General features: G+C 55.0%; 1 protein-coding gene across 10 annotated transcripts in view; it reads left to right on the top strand.

Annotated features, from left to right (window-relative positions):
- The window catches only part of LDB3 (LIM domain binding 3), a 71,495-nt gene that overhangs the window by 21,871 nt on the left and 28,320 nt on the right, over positions 1–21,304 (top strand). For 4 of the 10 annotated variants that reach the window (XM_070470960.1, XM_070470963.1, XM_020915039.2 and 1 more), the window contains 5 exons: positions 978–1,129; positions 1,609–1,684; positions 2,916–3,283; positions 12,786–12,955; positions 13,586–13,622. In XM_070470960.1, coding sequence (XP_070327061.1) covers positions 978–1,129; positions 1,609–1,684; positions 2,916–3,283; positions 12,786–12,955; positions 13,586–13,622 — 803 coding nt within the window. Of the gene's footprint in view, positions 1–977; positions 1,130–1,608; positions 1,685–2,915; positions 3,284–6,859; positions 6,883–7,984; positions 8,189–10,180; positions 10,196–12,785; positions 12,956–13,585; positions 13,623–19,329; positions 20,102–21,304 lie in introns of those variants that run through there. The other 6 variants (XM_070470961.1, XM_070470965.1, XM_070470962.1 and 3 more) reach the window with 4 other exon arrangements.

Below are 21,304 nucleotides of genomic sequence, written 5' to 3' on the forward strand. Positions count from 1 at the left end.
TTACTGTAGGGGAGGCCATCGTGACATTCAAGGTGGTATTATTGGGGGGCTGGACATGCAGAATTTGGCATGGTGTGTGATGTCATTGGGAGTAGAGTCTCAGCCATCTCAGCATCACAAGTAATATCCCTGGGAGTGCAACCTTCCTGATATTACACGTGATATTCATGGGATGGCGTATGCATGTTATCCTGCGTGATCACACTAGGGTGGAGCCCCCAGACTCATATTCTGTAATGTCACTAGAGTGCAAGATTTGGGAGCTGGCCTCTGGAAATATGAAGCCAACCACACAGCACTGAGCTCCATGTCCCTGCTGACCTTGTTCCCCCAGGCAGGTTGACACTCTGCCAGACTTCTCTGTACACCTGTCATGGTAGAGCACTAGGCACTTAGGGTGCTATTGTGAGGATGCATTTGGCCTGCCTGCTGGCCTGGCAGCATCTAAGTTCTTCTGGAGCCTGGAAACATGCCATGGGTTTTCAGGGTACAGATGCTGTAGTAGGCTAATTGGTGTAACAAACAACCCCCAGATCTCTTGCAAAAGTTTCTCATTCATTCAACATCCAGTTCAATGCTCCTTAGTCATCTTTCCTTCAAGAAGTAACTCCAGGATCCAGGTCCCTTCCAGTTAGTGGCTTGACTGCTCTCCTCTGGGTCCTTTATATCCAGTAGGCTGACAAGCAGAGAGAATTGAGGATGGCAAGATGATTGCTAGGGGCAGGCCTGGAAGTGATGTGCGTTGCTTTAAACTATATTCCACTAGCCAGAGCTAGTCTCGTGATCACTCTCAGATACAAAGCACCAAGAAATATGTCAGTTTTGTGGCAAGAAGAGGAAGCAGGCTTGGTGGCTACAGTGAATGAAAGACGAAATGGCAAGCCTCTACTGAATGATTCCCTGGTGATTCTTCTCCGAGGACTGTCCCATCCTCAGGTCACCCTTCTATGCTTACCCTCCATTTGCTATCCTCTCAGATCACGCCGGGCAGCAAGGCCGCACAGTCCCAGCTCAGCCAGGGTGACCTTGTGGTGGCCATTGACGGCGTCAACACAGATACCATGACCCACCTGGAGGCCCAGAACAAGATCAAGTCTGCCAGCTACAACCTGAGTCTCACACTGCAGAAGTAGGTGGGAGCTCTCCAGAGCAGAGGGTGGAGGCTGGGTGTAGGCACCAGGTATCCTGGGGAGAGGAGCTGTCCAGCATGGGCCAAGTCTTGTGCTACCAGACTGCACCGGGAAGTGAGGACAGCCCCTGGGCCAGAGTAAGGACAGGCCCAAGGCATCAAGCACCACCGTGTCTGTGCCTCACTTTACAGAGGAGCTCATAGAGGGTGGGGCACGGGGCTGCCAGAGTGTGAGCAGCTGGGCCTGGAGGCCAGGGTCTTCCCTGCTTTCTCTGCACATAGGCAGCCTCCCTGGGACTTGACGGAGGCCCATGGCTGCTAAGTACCCAAGAGACGTGACTTCTCCATGCTGGTCAGGCTCAGGGGACACCCAGTCTCCCTGGGTTTCAGATGTTCTCCCCTCACCGACCCTGCCCAGGTGGGTGCTCTGGGCCCCGAGAACAACTGTCTTCACCTGTTCCTATTTCTGGCTTTTCCAGGTCGAAGCGTCCCATTCCCATCTCCACGGCAGCGCCCCCAATCCAGTCCCCTCTGCCAGTGATCCCCCACCAGAAGGTAGGTGCTGACTGTGGGTGGCAGGCTCCACTTTCAGCCATGGTTCCTAAAGTGCAGCCCTGGTCTGCCTACCTGAACTTCTGCTGGCCCCACTCAGGCGGGGTGGTGGAATCAGTGGCAGAGCTGGGGCAGGCCCCTGGAGAGATGCGTTCGAGCTCTGACAAAATGCTGATTTCGTGATAATGTAGGGGTCTCCACCTGGGTGCTTAGCCAATATCTGTACCTCACGGTTGGGCTGATGGGAAATCTACTTAGTCCACAGCATTTTCAGGGAAGGGACAAGTCAAGCAGGGACAAATCCTGGGATTTGTCCCAGTCAAGTAGGGACAAGTGTCCAGAAGGCTCTGACCCTCATGCTCCTGAGGGCACTAGCAGGGGCCTGACTCTGGCATGAAGCCAAGGCGCCAGTTTGAGTCAGTCACTCCAAGAAAAGCTCTCAGCCGTGGGGGTCTTCCGCCCCTCAGGGTTTCTCCTCTGTCACAGGCACTCTCCCTCCAGTTTTCCTTTCTCCTCCCAATTGCCTGCCCCTTGGCTTCTTTCACGGCTCAGCTGGTAAAGAATCCACCTGCAGTGCAGCAGACCCCAGTTTGATTTCTGGATCAGGAAGATCCCCAGGAGAAGGGATAGGTTACCCACTCCAGTATTCTTAGGCTTTCCTTGTGGCTCAGCCGGTGAAGAATCTGCCTGCCATTCGGGAGATCTGGGTTTGATCCCTGAGTTGGAAAGATCCCCTGGCCTGCCTATTCACCACCAGCCCAGGAGGCTCTGTCTCACTGGCCATGTGCAGCATTGCAGCATGGGGTCACAGAGCAAGGGGCAGGGCTGTGCTCACCAGGTGTCCTCATACAGGGGAAGGGGGAACAGATGTAGGCTAGAGGGGTCTCCCCCCAGCTCCCTGAGACCACACCACCCTTACCTCCAGTCCCACAGGCAGGCTGGCTTGGCCTAGCTTTCTGTGTGGGGCTTTGCATTTTGTCTAGTTTGATGAAAGCATCAGGGCCAGGAGCCATATACCTCACCCTGCTTTTTTTTTTTAGAAAACTCTTCTTTTCCAGGTGTCCAGGCTGTCTCCCCACCCCGAACTCAGTGCAGTGGGCTGCAGGCGGCAGGGTGGTGGGCTGCTGGGCGCTGGCACTAACCCCTCTATTTCAGGTCCACGCGGAAGTGCTGGGCGGGCGTGGCCTCTAACTGCTCTTTTCTCTCTCCCCTGCATGGCGCTGCCCTGGGCCAGGACCCTGCTCTGGACACGAACAGCAGCCTGGCAGCACCCAGCCCCCACCCCGAGGCGAGGGCCGGCCCAGGCACCCCAGGCACCCCGGAGCTTGGGCAGACCTTTAGCTCTTCCTTCTCTCAGACCTCTGTCTTCTCCTCACACATGGAGGCCTCTGACCCCGGCCCTCCCCGGGGCAGCCCCGGGGCCAAGATCAGCCTGGAGGGGGCCCTGGACTCACTCAGCCCGAAAGCCCCCCTGGGCTCGAGCAAGCCAAGGCAGTATAACAACCCCATTGGCCTGTACTCGGCAGAGACCCTGAGGGAGATGGCTCAGATGTATCAGATGAGCCGCCGAGGGAAGGCCTCAGGTGCTGGACTCCTAGGAGGGTAGGTAACGGGCGCACAGCTCTCCGCTGGTGGTCAGGGGCCACCTGGGTCCTCAGTGCTCACAGAGGCCAGATCAGGTTAGAGTGGGGAACTGGTCTCATTGCGGCCAGCTCCAAGCCCATGAGGCAGCACAGGCTAAAAGCCCTGAAAGTAATCAGCCTATTGACACTTGCCCTCATTACTTTACGCAAGCCAGCGTGGCATGTCAGATTTTGCAAAGAGGGAAACTGAGGCTCAGAGAAGGGTAGGGTCCAGTTGTCTAACTACTAAGTGGTTGAGTTGGGCCTGAATGCAAGAGACTCAGACTCCCAAAACTTTGACACCAGGTCACCCACCATGACAGGACAAAGCCTGTCCTAAAACCTCCAAGAACTCTGGGGCCAGGGGATACACTCATCCCACCCCTCTGGGAGCTCTGAGGGTTAGGAGGGCAAGTTCTCTAGGTCTGGTAGTGATCTGGGAAGGCTGCCTGGAGGAGGGACCACCTGAGCTGGGTACAGAGAGGTTGGGCAATGGGGTGAGGGGAGTGGTTGGCAGGACCAACTCTGACTAGGGTGGGAAAGCAAGGGAGCAGGACTCTGAGGAGAAAGGAGCCATGCAGGAGAACCGCATACTACCCCCTGGCCCCCAAGGTCTAGCTGATGGGACTCTTGGCACACAGGAATTTTTAAAAATCTAGAGCTGTGTGGGCACTGTGGAGAGGTTGAGGGAAGGGAGCTGCCAAGCAGCGCATGCATTAGCTGCTAAGCCCGGCACATTTGTTATCTCATTATAATTTCTCCCATGGCCCCATGCAATTGGTGTTGTCATTTCTGGGCTGGAGGCAGAGCAGGCTGAGTCAAGGCGTATGGCCCAGTGGTTAGGGGTTCAGGGCTCTTCCATGAGACTGTTCATACACCTGGACTATGGGGAGGACTGAAGGAGACAACACGTGTGTAGTGCTGAGCTCCATTCTGGCACACTCTCTACATGCTACCTGGCACCATTGCCTGGAGTCACGCAGCAGGTACACTGATGAGTCATCATGGCAATCTGGGTCAGTTTGATCCAAGCCCACACCCTTCCTGTGACCTTGCTGCAGACGGTACCTGTACTCTACCCACTTGCTCCTTCCCTGGGGATCTCCAGCTTCCCCAGAGCCCCGAGCTCTTTCTGGGATTCCGAGTGAAGCTGGGCGATTCATAGTCTGAGCACTTGGATCCTGGCTTCCCTGGACCAAGGTGGCAAAGCCTTAGAACCCCAGACCTTTTCTAGTAAAGGCCTTCTGCTAGGAGGCTGAGGGAAAGACAGAGTAGAAGTGGCGCCCTTCTCCTCCTGCCTTGAGAAGGCTGACAGGTCCTCCTGGTCCTCTTTGGGGAATAGCCCCCCAGCAGACCAGGAGGTCTGACCTCCCTCCAGCCTGACCCAGGAGGTCAGGCTCTGGTGGATCTAAACCTCCATGGGGCCCACCTGCAGTGATGGTAGGTCTCTGCTCACTGAACCATCCATGGAGGTTGGGGGCTGATTAACAGTCCATATGCTTTGTCTAACACAACTCTCAGCAACTTCAGAGGTGGGTATCATTCCCTCATTTGATAACTGGGAAGTAGAAGCCCAGAGAGAGCAAGTCATTCGCCCAAGGTCACACAGCTATTGAGTGGCAGACAGGACTGGCACTCAGGTCGGTCTGACTTCTCCCTGCATGGAGACAGGAACCTACCTGCCTGCCCCACTCCTGCTTCTCATGACTCCCGAGGTGCCCTCCCATTGGTGCAGTGGCTTCTCAGAACCTGACAACTGTCAAATTATTACTTGACACTCAGAGCAGCAGGGCATAAGAGTTTCTTTGAAGAAAAATGGGCTAGAGAGGGAGTGTGGTTCATGCCTCATTTAAGTCAAAAGCTGATGCTACGACCCCAACCCGAGGGCCAAGGCCACCACTTTTTGCTGTGTCTAACTGCTCACGGGAGACAGGGTTGGCAAATACTAAGCCCTATGTCTGTTCATTGCATACTTAACCCATGCTGAGGGTTTTACATTCAGGCTCCTGTTCATTCTGCGGTGGGCACCACCCTCTCAATTTTATGAATAAGGAGACAGAGGCTAAGACAGGTAAGTAACTTGTTCAGAATCATAGCACTAGGAAGACAAAAGGTCAGGATTTGAATTCTATCCTGTCTGGCTCCACAAGGAAGCTCCTTCTCATACTCTCTGGGCAACCTGCAAGGTGATTCCTTGGCAACTTGTATCCCCTTAGGAGGAATGGAGAGGAACAGAGTGGGTGCAAGGACAGCGGGGCCTGCAGCCCCTGGTCCTCATCCTCTCTGGGGCTGGTACTGAAGAGCAGTGTCCCTCAGGCCAGTAGATGCAAGGGCCCCCCTCCCCGGGGTGGTCTTACAGCTTTGGCTCATTCTCCCCAAGACCTGGGTGCTCCTCTCTGAGCTGTCTGCTGCAGGCATCCCAGCCTCCAGGCTCTCAGGTGAAAGTTAAGCAGCGGGGCTAAACAAGGAACTGGCTACATGGGCGGGGAAGGGCAGAAGCCTCCCCTGAGGCCAACACTGCCCTCTACAGGGGACACTGGGCTGGTCAGGGCAAGAGCTGACCCTGCAGCTGTCAGCACTGGCCAAAAATGGAGAAGGAATGGGAGATCTGTGCTGGCCCTTTCCTAATATAGCTCCACTGACAGCTATTTTGAGCCTGGGAGATCAGAGGGGATTTTATCAGCTCTGAGACAGAGTTGAGCCTGGCACTGGGGGATCTCCCTGACTTTGGTCTGGATCCCCAGGATCCTGGCCAAGAGATGACCAGGCTAGGCCAGGCCAACAGAAGCCCAGGCTCTCCCAGCCAGAGTCCAGAGTGGTGACAGAGTGCGGGGGCAGGGACACCACTGTCTACATTCTTCTCCCCTCCAATTTCTGTCACTGCAAGGAATTTTCATCTAAAGAAACATAAGGCAGGCAATGCCTCTTTCAAGGAGATGATGCTCCAGGAGACTGGCTCTCAGATAAGAGTGAGGGTGGGGTCCCTCTTGTAGTGTCCAAGCTGGGCTGTCTTGGTTGGGGGCCTTCCTGCAAAACACCATGGCCCACACTTCTCCCAGGCTTCCCCACCGCTCCATCCTGCATCATTGCCCATCCACAGGCTTTTGTGGGTGGTTACTGGCAACTGCACAGATCCCTTACTACTGTGCCCCAGGAGGAGGGTCCAGAGCTGCCTGCCCCTCCTCTGGGAAAGAGAACATGTTCCCAGGGCTTCCTCTCCAGGGTCTAGAGCCAGGTTGTATGTGGGAGATTCATGTACATGGTAAATGAGCACCCATGAAGATGGACCAAAAAACCCCTTCTCCTAGGCAAAGCTTGAGGTACTGTGGACCTACGCCGCAGTTGGCATCTCTGCCCCAAACTGAAAGGCTATGATCCAGACTCTGAGCTTTGCCCACTCTTCTCTCTGCGCTCTCTTCACCGAGTGCCTGTCTGGGCTGACTCCGCTTCCACATTGGCCAGTTTGAGGACCATCCCTACGTCCTTATGCTCAAACCCTCTCACAGGAGCCTCACTCTGATAGTCCTGTCTTCTTTGCTCTTTCTCTCCTCCCCAGGTGGTAGCCAACTCTCCAGCCAAGTTAGTATCAAAGGAAAGCACGCGTGTGCGCTTGCCTGCCTATCCCAGCATGCGCCCGCGTGTCTGGGGGTCTGAACAGCGTGCGCCTGTGTCAGCATGTGTACATGTATGTGCATGCGTGAGTGAGTGTGCATTCGTTTCCCTGCGTGAGGCTGCATGTGTGTGAAGCTGCAAGAATGAAGTGGAGGCATTGGGGAGGGGTGCTGGGGCTCCGTCGGATGCCTGGGGTCATTGTGTTCCCAATTCGTTGCTGCAGCTGCTTAAGGAGGCAGGTTGGCTCTGGTGGGCTGCTGGGTGGAGTGTGTGCTGACGCTGGTTCCCGGTGAGCCTGAAGACATTTCTAGCCTGGCCGGATCCCTCAGAAGGGCTGGGCTTGACCTTGTCCTTGTCTGCGGAGCGCACTTAACTTTTTGAAGGGGAATGTCTTGATGGGTAGAAGCTGGTGGGCCGCCCAGCAAGTTGGACTTAGGGGCGCTGAGCACCTAAACCCTGCTCCGAGGAAGAAGCACGCGCACCGAAGAGTCTGGAGGAGCAGAGCCCCCGGGGAGTCCAGGATGAGCCCCTTCGTGGAGAAGCCAAGCTCAAAACCCCCACGGGTGCCCAGTGGGGCTGTTTTTTGCCTTTGGGGCGTTCTGGACTCTGCTTTGGCTGCCGCTGCCTTTGACTCATGACCCAGCTCTTGTCCCCTAATCCCAATCCCCACCCCACTCCACCCCAACCTTTGCCGTCTGTTTCCCTGGGGGAGTGGTGAGAGATCTTTCCATGCCCCCCAGCTCAGGCTTAGTGGGGGCCTCCAGTGATCTGGGAAAGTGCAGAAACACCTTCTGCAAAGGGCTCTGGGGAGGGTGAGAGGATCTTCCTGACCAAACCCAGCCAGTCCAAGTGGATCTGAGTTACTTGGTTAGCCTTCCTAGGATCAGGCTTGGGGAGATCTCTCTCCACATCCTCCACCACCAGCCTTCACCTTCAGCGGTGTAACACCACCTGTTGCCCTTCTCTCCTTGCACCTCCCTCCCTCACTCCCCTCCCCCACACTCCCCTCCCCGACTCCCTCCCCCACTCCCTCCCCCATGCTCCCCTCCCCCATACTCCCCTCCGCCAGCGCCGACTACCAGGAACGCTTCAACCCCAGCGCCCTGAAGGACTCGGCCCTGTCGACCCACAAGCCCATCGAGGTGAAGGGGCTGGGCGGCAAGGCCACCATCATCCACGCACAGTACAACACGCCCATCAGCATGTACTCCCAGGACGCCATCATGGATGCCATCGCCGGGCAGGCCCAGGCCCAGGGCAGTGACTTCAGTGGGTAAGCGCCTCCCCGCCTCTACCGGGCGCTCGCCGACTCCACCGCTTCATCTCCGCGGAGGGCACCGGGCCGCTGAGCGCCACTGGAGACTTTTAGGCATCGGGACCAGTCTTCCTCCACCGTCTTGAGCTTCCCAGGGCACAGCCCTTGGAAGAGAACCAGCCTTGACCGGGTCTTTCAGACAGAACGTGGTGTTCTCTCTTCAGAGTCGGTTTCATGGTCAACTTTAGGAGAAGGGTAGAGAAATACCGCATGTGGTGGTTCCTCCAAGTGCTTTACACAGCCTCTGCATTTTCCCAGGCTCCCTGAGGGGGCTGGTTTAGAAAGAGACTTCCGGAATCTTGTTAACCGGGGTCACATTCTGGATACCCCAGGTTCTCACAGCTAAGCCATTCTTTGAGGGGAAGTTGTCGCTTTCTTCTCAAATACATGACTGGGTTTCTTGTTTGGGAAGGGACCTCCAGACCAGTCACCCACTGTGCTGTTGGCAGTCAACCCTGCCACAGAGCCTGGGGAACACCCAGGACCTGCCTCCTCCTGTTTGCCCCCAGAGAAACCCAGGATCAGGTTGGTGGGACTTAGGATATCCTAGGTTCCTGAATTTGCTTGTTAGCAGTGGTTGAGGAACTTGAGGGCTGAGTAGGGAAAGAGTTGGCTAAAAATCATTTGTGGATGAAACTGGTAATAGTGCAAATTTTAATGGGGACCTCGCTCCCTCCTTCTGAATTTCTGTCTCTGTTTATCTTAGTCTCTTTCTTTTCTGCCTTTCTTTCCGTGTATGCCTCTATCTCTCTTTCTGTCTCTATCTCATTCTTTTTCTGTCTCTGTTGTTTCTTTCTTCCTTACACATACACACACAGAACCCATCCTGTATTCTACTTGGGAACACCATTAGTGTTGACTTTCAAAACTGATTATCTCTTTGGGTAACATGTTATCCCTGAGTCAAGATCTACAACAGCTCAAGGCAAGAAATCTTAAAATGATTGTACTTTTTTCCAAAGCTAGAAAAACCAGATGTTGTAAGAGGGATAGAGGCATTATAAAGTCCCGGATAACTCCTGTAGTGTTTGGCCTGAGCAGAGGCCAGTCCTCGTGGCCATGACATGTGTGGGTTTCAGGTGCAGCCTACAGAAGCCAATGGATGGAAAATGGTGTGCTCTTCCTGGCTCTCCTGATGCAGGGGAGCCTGTCCCTCTCAGGCACGCAGTATTTCCTTTGGGCCACCAGGGGGCGGAGGTTGCTGTCCCTGGAGCAGTGAATCTCAAACCCCATGGACTCAGGGCTTTAGTTCTTTGTGGAACTCTCCGGGTAGTGCTGACTTATCTAATCCCATCTTTCAAAGCAGAAAATATGACCATGAAAGTTTAAAAATGCAGCCATTAGCTCATGAGTGCCCAGGAAAACAAGACTGTCTGATTAAGCCATAGAGTGAACAGGGATTTCCTGTTAATATTTGCTTGCCATGTGTGTCCTCAGTGTGACCTTAATATGGTAATATTCGCCAAAGGGAAGCACAATGGAAGATAAGCAAAGAACTACTGTTCACTGATTTATGTTTTCTGCACCTTGGGAAAAGACTGCAGTCATTTGGTTTTACCTCTAGGATGGCCATGATGTAATTTTTTTTTTTTTAACATGATGCACCATTGATCTAATCTAGGCTTCTCCTTCCTACCACTTTCCCTCCCATCCTTTTCCTCTCCCTTGCGAGCCTGGGAAGCAACATGCTTCCTTTTCCTTCTAACTCAGCCCTGCTGGGTTGATGCTGCCGTGGTGCCCCTGTCTGCCATAAGGTGTTCCATTTCTGCTGTTAATTTCCATGATTCCTTCCTCACTGACAGTTTTCTTTTTGTTTCTCTCTCTTCCTCCTCTATCCACCCACTCCCATAACTCATTTCTGATCCTAACCCTGCTCCCTTGTGTATGCGCCGCCCCCCGCCCTCCCATGATGGACACGCACTCACTGCTGGGCTTTCCTCTGCTTGGCAGGGCATCACCACTGGCGTAAGTAGACCCCACAGTATTTGTTCCGTCGTCCGTCTGTCTGGTTGCGGGATGGTGTATGGGTTTGGTGGGATGTGCCTGAGGACAGTGGCTCTGTCCACATTCTTCCTCACACCCACCTCACAGGTAAATGACATGCCCTGCAGCCTCTACAGGCAAGTACTTGTCTTTGGGGGTTTTCCCCAGATAACATCACTACAGACACAGAAATCAGAGCAATGACATCACCCTGGCTAGGGCTGTGTCTCATGTTCTCCTTGCTGTGCTTTTTGGGGGCTCCCCCCAGCCTTTCTGGTCTGCACTGGGACAGTGGAGTCCTGAACGTCAGAATCTACATCAGGTCATTACTCAGGGAGAGGGTGATGAGAGGGCCTCTTGGAGGCCACTCCCTAGAATCCTCATGAAAGATGGATCTGAAGAAGCCAGCCCCCACCAGGACCACCCATAGGAGGTGAAACCTCACTCAGACTTGGGGGCAGTGTACAGTGGAGTGATGCCCACAGGTAACCTTGATGTTGTAGTGAGTGTGGAGTGTTTTTGGTGGTAAGAAATTCATGCTGGGAGTGGCTCCAGAGAGTGGCCTCGGACCCAGGGTCCTAGAACTGCAGGGCCTATTCTATCCCCTCTCTGCATGTATTATGTCTGGGCCCCAGACTCTCAAAAGGCACAGCAGTTCCTTCCTCTGGTTCCCAGTGTCTGTTGCGGCATCACCACAAGTCCCTGGTCTTTGCATAGTGTTATGGGAAGGGAAGCCCACAGTGGGACTCCTAAGGGACTCACTTCTGGGGCTCTCTTTCTTGAGCCCTTGGAGCTACGGAAGGAACAGGGAAATATGTTCCCTCAAGGGAACATTCCAGGGAAATAGCAGCAAAAGACTTCCATCTGATTCAGGTCCCCTTGAGACTCCTCCCTGTGCTAGAGATGACCTCCCCAGTGAGATCCCAGCCTCTCCTCTCCTCCCAGTCTCCTCCCTGGCTGGGACCCCCTAGGGATCTGCTGGTTTCCCTATCTGATCCCAGCCACAGGCTTCCAGGACCTGTAGCTCTCTGGGCCAGGGCAAAGCCTTCAGGAAAGTAGGGTAGCTCCACCCTGCCTTGGTCAGTTACCTTCTGCTATCTTTCTCCGCCTCTGCTCATGTAGCCCACTCTGAGCTGACACAGGGGACCAATCCTGGGAGACTAGGCCATTTCTTCTGTCCAGCTCCTTGCAGAGAGGGTAGACGATGGAAGCACTGGGGAAGTCGTCTTTGCAGCTAGCCAGTGCCCGGGGGTTGGGGGGAGAGGTCGAGGCAGCCATAGCAGCAGGCAGGGTGCGCCTAGACAAGGGGAGTATCTGGGCGGGGCCATGTCTCCAGGTGGGGAGTACCTGGGGTGTGCAGATCTCCAGCAGGCAGAAGTGGCCTTCATGAGCCTGTTGCTGCAGAGGGTCTGATGGAAAGGATGCTGAGCTGGGGGCTGGGAAGCCTGGGTTCTAACTCCATGAGGGTCCCTACTTGACATAACCTGGAACTAGTCAGCCGGCCTCTGTGGACTTCAGTTTCAGCGTCAGCAAGAGGAGAGAGCTGGGCCACCAGTCCACAGGCTGGGGAAACAGGCTGTTGTTATCCTGAGCTTCTCCTGAGCCCACCCTGACTCCTGAGAGAGTGGGCTGGGCAGCCTGGATCCCCCAGCCCTCTCTGGTTGAGTGAGTGGTCATCCACAAAACTTTTAATGTGTCTTGCCCTGCAGTCTGCTCTGGGTTGATCTTGTATTCAAGGGGCTTTAGAGTTCCTTCTGGTTCTGATCAAGGATTTGTTCATTCAACTAAGTTTTGAGCACCTACCATATGCCAGAGCTTAGGGGTCGCAGAGAAGGTCACCAGGCCCCCCTCAAAAGGCTGTACTCCCCTGGGGCAGAGGACTGGTGACCCTCCCCACAACTCCACTCCCAGCTCCCTTGGACGAGAAACCCCACTATCCCTGGGTGATGCTGGGCCTCTGGGGCCCAGTTGTCATTTCTCCAACCACATCCTCGCTGAGCTTGCTTATTTCTGCTGAGCAGGAGCCCACAGTCCTCTTCCAGAGAAGTCATGACAGTGGTGGCTCCCAGTTTGGACCCCAAGCTTTGAGGAGGCCAAGGGACTGACCTTGAGGAAGCCTCCGAGTCCCCAAGTAGCCTGTCCTTACCCAGCCCCAAACTCAGGAACTGCTTAGGGAGGTCAAAATTACTTCCAGAAGACCTCTTCGGCCTCTTCTTTCCTTCAAGGAGGTCCAGCTCCTGAGGGGGGAGGGTATCTTCAGATCTGTGTCTGGAGACAGACTGGGGGGTGGGGTGGGTGTTGACAGGAGGGTCTGAGCCTCCTGACCCTCCATGAGTGGAATTCGCTGACTCACTGTGACCTCCCTGAGCACTGAGGATCCAGGCCAAGCCCTTGTTGCAGGCTGTTAGATGGCAGTGGGGAAAGGCAACGGTGGGTTCAGCAAATAGGGGGCTGCCAACAGGCTTGGGGGGGTATTGGGGGGGCACCAGGGGAATGTGACATGGGGAAGGTGCATGGGCCAGGAGCAGGGTTCCAGCCCTGCCCTCGCCCACGGCCTCTCTCTGCATTGCAGGAGCCTTCCTATCAAAGACCTCACTGTAGACAGTGCCTCTCCCGTGTATCAGGCTGTGATTAAGAACCAGAACAAGCCAGAAGATGAGGCCGACGAGTGGGCACGCCGCTCCTCTAACCTACAGTCTCGCTCCTTCCGCATCCTGGCCCAGATGACGGGGACAGAATACAGTAAGGGAGGGCTGTCGGGGGTGGGGCAGGAAGGAGTGACTTTGAAGGGCCATGAGGGTCCTGGGCCCTGCGCCATGGTCCCACAGAAGCCAGGGAGCCAAGCCCCCTATCCTGGAAGATGAGCTGGCCTTGATAGATAGTGGCCTCTTGTGCCCTTTCTGGGCCCCTGGGGCAGACACATTGACATCGGCCCTCTGCTTGGCTCCCTGACTCCAGTAGCACCTGGATTGGTTTAAGAGGACTTGGCGGAACTTCCCTGGTGGTCCAGTGGCTAGGACTCCACTATTCCAATGCAGGGGGCCCAGATTTGATCCCTGGTCAGGGCACTAGATCTTGCATGCTGTAACTAAGACCTGGTATGGCCAAATACATAAATAAATTAATTAAAAAAAAAAAGAGGACCTTACAGGCCACGCCTCTGGCCACTCCCTCCCAGCTGCACCACTTCTTCTAAGGTCCCTTTTCTCCTCCTTGCCCTCTGCCCAGCACACAGCCTTTTCCTTCCAGAGGTCACAGGTAGGAGGCAATAACTGTCCCATCATGCGTGGGGTCTCTGCCCACCGAGCTCCAGTAGCTTTTGTTCCTGATGTTCCCTGTGATTCTTCCTGACCTGCAACTTTCTACCCACAGTGCAAGACCCTGATGAAGAAGCTTTGCGAAGGTCAAGGTAAGTGCCTGAACTCAGGCTCTGTGGCCTTGTCCCTCCTAACTCCATCCCTCCCAGGGCATCCCCCAGGTCACACAACTCACAGAAGGAACATCTCAAGTTAATGCATCTGGAAACTCCCAGCCCCTGCGGGGCTCTGGCAGATGCTGGCTTGGGGTGTGTGTGTCCCAGGTCAGTGAGGTGGGTGCCTGGAGCTGAGTCTCTATCCTCCTGGCCCAGGCTGCACGAGCAAGGACTCTGGGCTCTCCCGGCTCGCTCCCTGGGCAAGGGGCAGGGCTGCTTTGGCCTTTGCTGGGCTGTTGAGAATGAGGGCATCTCTTCCTGTGAGGCACCAGGCTGGCTGCCTGGCCTGCCCACTCATCTCAGGGCCTGTCCCCTGTGAGTCTGAAGGGTAGGCACTGGGAAGCTAGCTGGCACGTGGAGGGCTACGCTGGGCTGGGGCACCTGGCCTTTGGACTCACTTGTCCAGACCCACGTTGAGGTATCAGTTCCACAAACGGCTCACAGCACCACAGCTGCTGCAAGGAAGCAAAGCCCTGGGTATGAGGTGGGCACACTGCCCTGGAACCCACTGGAACCCGCTAGGGCCTTCCATGGGCAGGCATGGGGCCCAGTGTGACTGTGCTTACACTTCCAGAAGCAAATGTGTTGTCTGCATGTCCTTCCTGGGAGAGTCTGCCTTGGGCTGGCACGTCCCGTGGTGGCCTCTGTGTGAGGGGCTGGGGCTCAGAGGTGCCTTTCCACCCTGGGCTAAGCTTTCTATCTTTGCTAACCAGTGTGTAGTGGCCATGGGACCACGTGGAGAGTGGGACCCTGGGGTCAGCTCGAGTTGATGTGGATTTTCTTTTTGAACTTTTTCTGCGAATTGAAGTTGCTCCCACTCTTTGGCTGGGGCATCTAAGCCTAAAGTGTGGTCCTCCCCGGCCTGCTAACAATGGCATGCGGTTCCAGTGATGGTTCTTAACCTGTCGGTGCCTGCAGTGTGTCTGTAAAGAGCCTGAAATGAGATGGTGTTTGATTTAGCACAAAAGGTAGTATCGAGCTATTTGAGGCGTAACTAAGCTGTCAGCTCTCTCCGCCCGGTGCTCCTCTGCTCCTGCGTCATTTCTGTGTTTATCCCACCTCCTCTTCTGAGTGCCGCTCAGAGATACTCCAGTGAGCAGTGTGGTCTTTCCTGAAGATTTGACAGAGGGGCTTTACAGCACACACCACAAATTGCTCAAAAATCTCCAGGTCCCTTCCATCAAGAAGCCAGTAGGGGCCTGCCCTGCCTTTCCAGCCCCCCATCACCCCTTCTCAGTACTTCTGGACACTTTATGTTTCTGGGGCCAGCACTCTCAGTTGGCATCTCAGTAACCAGACTCCATTTAGAAGGTGGAGTTCTAGACACTTAGTGTGGGTCGAGAACCTTTGTCTCACGTGTTCTCCCTGGAATACTTGTAGGCTTCCGAAGTCATTGAGTGAGAACACAAAAGGTGGTGTTCACAGTGGTCCACTGTGGGACCTCCCCTCCCCTCCTTTCAGAAGCATCTCTTGGGGCCTGTTCGGCCTGGTTGTCTTTCCCCACCAGGCCCTTTCCCTACCCCGGGGTCTAACTGCCCACAAGCTCCGTTCAGATCCCCTCCGAAGGCAGGGTGTCTTACGAACTCTGCAGCAGGCCCTGGAGTCTCTCCCTCAGCCCTGGAGGGTTTCCTTGTAGGGAATTCTGGAAGAGAGGGGCCCAAGAAGAAACTTCAGCCTGCTTCCTCCCTCGGTCAAGCTCCTTGACCCACCCTAAGAAAGCAGCCCTCCCCCCACACACACAGCTCTGCACCCCTGTCAGTCCCTCCCTCTGAGTCTGCAGTACAGGCTCTGAGGCCCCCAGGAAGCCTCTGTCTGGGACTGGAAGAGCCTAAGCCTCCTGCCCTTCTCCCTTTTCCTGACTTTAACTTCTGGAAGGTTGTCCTCACAGCTACCCCACCAAATGCCCCTTCTCCCCATGGCCAAAGGAGGAAAGTAGGCTTTTTTATTTGCTGAATGGCACGCAGCTTCTGGCCCGGGGAGTGAGAGATGGGGGTACAACAGGTGCTGCGGTTCAGTCCTGTTTGTGATTAATGCCCGAAGTAGTGACTTTGGCCACTGGTCCCAGCTGGTCCCAGGCTCAACCGAGAGGCCATCTGAGCAGTAGGGAACACACTTACCCCTACCCTGAGTCCACGCTGGTCAGAGATCTTGCTCCCTTGGGGGACTGAGCCCCACTTGCATCCGTCCCTCCTCCCAAGTTGGAATCTGTACCTCCAGACCTTGCTGGTACATCTTGTTTGCTGAGGGTAGACACGGCCTCTGTCCTTCCCCCTCCCAGTTGAGCCTGACTCACAGTGGGGGATCTGAGAGTCTCCCACAAAGGCTGCATTCCCCAGGAAGGCTTCACTGCACCTTGCTTCCAGGGAGCTCATTTCAGCATGGCCTGAGTTTGCTAAATCTGGGGCCCAGCAACCTGGGCACCGTGGCAGTCTATTTAGGCTTGTATGTCTGCTGGGATGCTTTTTCCTTTTTGTTGCTGTGTGCTGGGAAAGCTGGCAAGGATGCCAGTTGTTCTGCACCAGGCAGGGCACTGGGTGGCCTCCAGGACAGGTGTAATCTGCATGTCAGAGGACCTGCATACTTGCCCCTAACTATCCCTTCTCCACCTTTGGGACAGCCCCCACCACATCCCAGGGCCGCTCAGAGCCCTCCCCCGCCCTCCCCTCCTCTCCTCTTGGGCCCTGGCTCCTGGCACTGTGGCAGTGTCTTTGGTATCTGGTAGCAAGTAGGGTTTCTCTGATGGCTCAGATAGTAAAGAACCTGCCCATAATGTGGGAGACCTGGATTCAATCTCTGGGTTGGGAATATCCCCTGGAGGAAGAAATGGAAACCCACGTCAGTATTCTTACCTGGAGAATCCCATGGGCAGAGGGAGCCTGGTGAACTACAGTCTATGGGATTGCAGAGTCAGACACGACTAAGTGACTAACACTTTGAATGAACTTGAGCTTTCCTCCAAGGCTCCAGGGCCCTCTTGCTGGCCTAATCTCCAGGGACTCTGTCTTTGCAGGGGAAGGAGGGTGAGCCACAGAGCAGTCTGAGTATCAGCTGAGGACGTGGTTCCTCTCCCAGGAAAGGCCCATCACCTTAGCAAACTGTCAAGTGGGCTTAACCAGCAGCCTCCTGCCAGCTTCCACGTGGGTACAGGTGGTAGTGTGGCTCCCAGCCTTCATCTGAAGTAGCAGAGCCTGTAATCCCAGAAAGGTCACCACACCTTCCATCTGACCTCAGGAACGCATTCCAGGGCCTAGATGGCTCAGAAGGTTGATGGGGCTGGGAGTACAGGCAAGTGTAGTTTCATCCTAGGCAGGGCTTGACTCTGCCAGGCATCTGGATCCCACTGCATGGACACAACCATCCTGCAGCGCCGCAGTTAGAGCTCAGATCCCACCCCCTGACCCAGCCCCCATCTTGTGGTGCAGCTGTCTATCAGTTCAGTCTCTGTGTTTACCTAATGCTCACCTCAGTAAAGAACTCTGCATCTCTTTGTGGTCTCCATGTGTTAAGGAAAAAGTTGATTTTAGTGCACAGTTCCCCTGGGTGTCACCTGAGCAGCCCTCATGGGTTTCCCGGAACCTCTTTCCCTTTTGCTCTCACCTACTCTGCAGTCTCTTCCCCTTTCTTCTCTTCCTCCATCTTCTTGCTCCTCTCTTTGGCTGGCTGTGAATTTCCCAACAGCTCCAAGCAGAGCAGACTCACAAAGCCTTACCAACTCTCTAGGACTGTCCCTGACCATGTCACTGAGCACTGATGATAAAGGCTTGGGCCCTGCTGGACAAACTGGCTACGACTGTGTCCTGGGTGGGCTGTGTGTGCTGGTCGATAGTTGCTGCCCATGGTGCTGCCAGCAGGCTGTGTGGGCCCTATCACAGGGCCTCTGCTTGTACCATCTGCATCCCCCTTTCCCCACCCTTGGAGAGGCAATAGCAAGGGACACCTGGCACTTAGATCATGGTTCTGCCTCTGAGTTTCCATGTGACTATAGGCTATTCATGTGAGGTATTTGCACCTTGGCTTCTTTGTGGTCTTAGGAAAGTCTGGACCAGTGGTTTTCAAATATGTGAGCAGGAGACCCCTCTTGTCAAACAGAACCTTTACACAGGGACCCACTTGCAGGCCTTAAGGTGTAGAGGGGGAGTCTTCCAGGTAATACAGATGTGGGGAGGTGGCCAGGTGTACATGTGGGGACACAGGACTGTTATCATGCAGAAATGTAAGTCCAGCATCGCCCCATCCTTTGATTTTTAAAGACCTAAAGCCAATCTTTCTGATTTTTATATGCTGACAATTCATTTGTTAAACTATTTATCTTGATACAATTGCAGATTGGCCTGTGGTTATAAGAAATAATACCGAGAGAGCCTATGTAGCCTTTACCCACAATGGTAGCATCTTGCGAAACTAGTACCCCACCATGGTGTTGACACCTGTACCATCCAGTGCAGAATACTTCCATCCTCAGATGCCCCCATCTTGTTTTTCCAGACCATTCTCAACCTCCCTATTGCACACACCCTGTCCTTAACCTGTGGCAACCACTAATCTGTTCTCTGTTTCTATAATTTTGTCATTTCAAGGATGTGATGTAAATGGAAGCATACAGCTTGAGGCCTTATGGGATGGGCTTTTTCAGTCCTAGTTCTCTGGGAACTCATCCAAGTTGTGGAGTATACCAGTGGTTCATTCATATCTTTTTATTGCCGAGTAGTATTCTATGATCTGGATGTAGCAGTTAATTTTTTAAATGAATTTTCAACACTGTCCAGGTTGAACATACTGTGTTTGTGGCTAGATGAGGCCCCTGGGCCACCAACTTGCACCTCTATTCTGGAAGACGTTAGAGGTCCGTTGGTCTGGAGGTCTACGATTTTGGCCTTTCCCAGGCACAATCTCCCCTCCATATCTATATTTCTGGCTCTTCCTCACCTGCTTTGTCCTATGTCCTCGGCTAAGAGGGCTGTGGGCTGAGCCCCAGAGGCCTTGCTGGCAGGAAGTGGTGGAAAGTCCCGGCCCCCAGTATATGTGTGCCGGCAGCCTTGTGAGTCTACATGTGCACGTGTGTGCCTGGCTGTGCTCAGGCCTAGGTGGGTGGGGTAGTCAGTGGTGTTTGGAGGCTTCTCTCTGGGGACAGAGAACGGTTGGCAGAGACTGGGGCAGCACAGGGAGTTGGCAGGTCTGCTCACCCAGCCTCGTCACGGGGACAGGCATTCCTTCTTCTTGATGCCCAGCTAGGGGACAGAGACCATGCGAGGCTAGCCTGCCTATGGTGTTCAGTCCCAAGAGCCCACAGCCAAAGCAGCCCTGCCCAGCCCTAACCACATGGGCCAGGGAGAACCTGGAAGACCCCCCATCCCTGTGCCCAGCCTGCCCTCAGGTCCTCTAGCCAGGCCCCTTCTCCATGGCTCACTCGAGTCAGGGACAATAGTCCATCCATCCTGGTCCTTGTAACTCTGGTCTTGCCCCAAACCAGGCCTAACCACCTGGAAATTACCCCATGGTGGCAAAGCCTCTCCAAGCTGAACCCTCCCTCCCATGCCCTCTGCCCCAGCTGTCAGACAGGGTGATGGCGGACACATCCCCTAACCCCTTCTTTCTTCCTCTCTCTCTCTCTGTCTCTGTCTCTCTGTTTCTCTCTGTGCCACAGGGAAAGGTTTGAAACGGAACGTAACAGCCCACGTTTTGCCAAATTACGCAACTGGCACCATGGCCTTTCAGCCCAAATTCTTAATGTTAAAAGCTAAGAGGCTGTCTGGAATCCCCCCATTCCTTGCAGGCCTGACTCCTCCCGCCTTCCCCCCACACAGATCTGGCATGTGAGCCCCATGGTGATGCTTGAGAATGTATAGCTGTGCTGGGGGGCACCTTCGCTAGTCACCTGCAGCAGTTGTGCTCTCTGCCCGGCCCAGAGCTGACGGCCCAGGCCCAGCCCCACGCAGCACCCCTGCCCTTCAGTGCAAACCTCGCCACCCCCCAAATAGCCCAAACCTCTGCTCCCCTGCACGGGGCCTTCCTGTAGATCAGAGAGGACGTGATGGGGTTTGCTGATAGGACATCCCAGAACCAAGGGAAACAGACTGCCACTGGTCCATTCTCCCACCAACCTCAGCTCCTGGGAGAAGCAGCCCGGCCTAGTGCCATCCTGGAATGAGCAGCCCATAGATCAGGGTCCTAAGAAGAAGCCAACTCCCTGGCCCCACTTACTCCCTCGTGCCCTCTGGAGCCAGGCAGCCCAGGACAGGGCTCCCTGCAGAGGGAGAGGAGGCCCCAGGGTAGACAAGGGAGAGGCCCCTCCTGGCCGTGGTGAGATCGGAGCATGTGTTCGCCTCTCTGTGCTGTGTGTGCTGGCTCCCTAGTTCTCTCTCCTGTACATATAAGCATGCTCATTCTGAAATAAAGAGGCTTTGAAATGAACCAAACCTGCCCCAGTCCTGCTGTACCTGTGTGCGTATCACCCAAGGGGGCAGGTCTGAGATGGGGAGAGGACAGGTGCCTGCAGAAGAGGGGCAGGGGCAGTGTCCCCCAGGGCTGGGATTTGTTGTTCAGTGGCTCAGTGGTGTCCGACTCTTTGCAACTCCGCGGACTGCAGCATACCAGGGTGCCCTGTCCTTCACCATCTCCCAGAGTTAGCTCGAACTCATGTCCATTGAGTCGGTGATGCCATCCAACCATCTCATCCTCTGTCATCCCCTTCTCCTCCTGCCTTCAATCTTTCCCAGCATCAGGGTCTTTTCTAATGAGTCAGCTCTTCACATCAGTATTGGCATTTAAGCATCAGTCCTTCCAATGCAAACCACTGTTTCCCTGTCCCTATGGCCCTGCCCAGGGCTCCAGAGAGCAGGCAGAGAGGACAGTGGGTGAGAAGCTGTTCTGTGGGCTAGAGGGCAGCCTTAGCCTCTTTTGGGTAGTGTGTGAATGCTCCCCGCCTCCCCTCCCACATCAGCCACAGCTGGCAGGCCGAGCCAGCCCTCCTTCCCCATCGGAAAGCACACCACAAACCCTGGTCCCAGGAAGGCGCTGTGCATGCTCAGCCCTGGCTGGGAGGGAGAGAAGCGGCTGAGGTGGACACAGCTGGACTAAGGAGCGGCTCACAGGGAAACCGCAGGGGTCCCTCACGAGCAGGCCATGGCTCAGGAGGGAGGAGCTGGAAGGTGTGCCTGGTGGAGGCTTGCTCGCGTGGCAAGGGGGCAAGGAAGGTTCTCATTCCTGGCTTCCACACACCTATGGCCTGTCCCAGTCCTGAGCATTTAGGAAGGGCCAGTCTGGCAGGCTAGTGCCCTCCCTACTCACCTGCCTACTCATCAGCCTCCTCCCTGACTGAGGGAACCCCAAGCTGAGAACATGAGATCATCAACACTTGACAAATAATGACAGGTGTTGAGGCCTATCCTTCAGGACTCCCCACCACCCCTGGGACTGGCCTGGGCCAGAGCCTTGCTTCCACTCCCATTCCCCGGGCATACGCTTCCTTTCTGCCTCCAGGGACCTTGGCAATCCCATCTAGAAGGACTGGTCAGGGAGCATGTTCTATCCTGTCTACCACTCTGAGATGCTCCCAAAAGTTCCCCCCAACCCCCCCACACCATCTTGTTCCAGCTTGACCTCCCATCTTATCCTGCTTC

This window comes from Odocoileus virginianus, chromosome 7 (assembly GCF_023699985.2).
Source record: "Odocoileus virginianus isolate 20LAN1187 ecotype Illinois chromosome 7, Ovbor_1.2, whole genome shotgun sequence".
In the NCBI taxonomy this organism is placed as follows: Eukaryota; Metazoa; Chordata; class Mammalia; order Artiodactyla; family Cervidae; genus Odocoileus; species Odocoileus virginianus.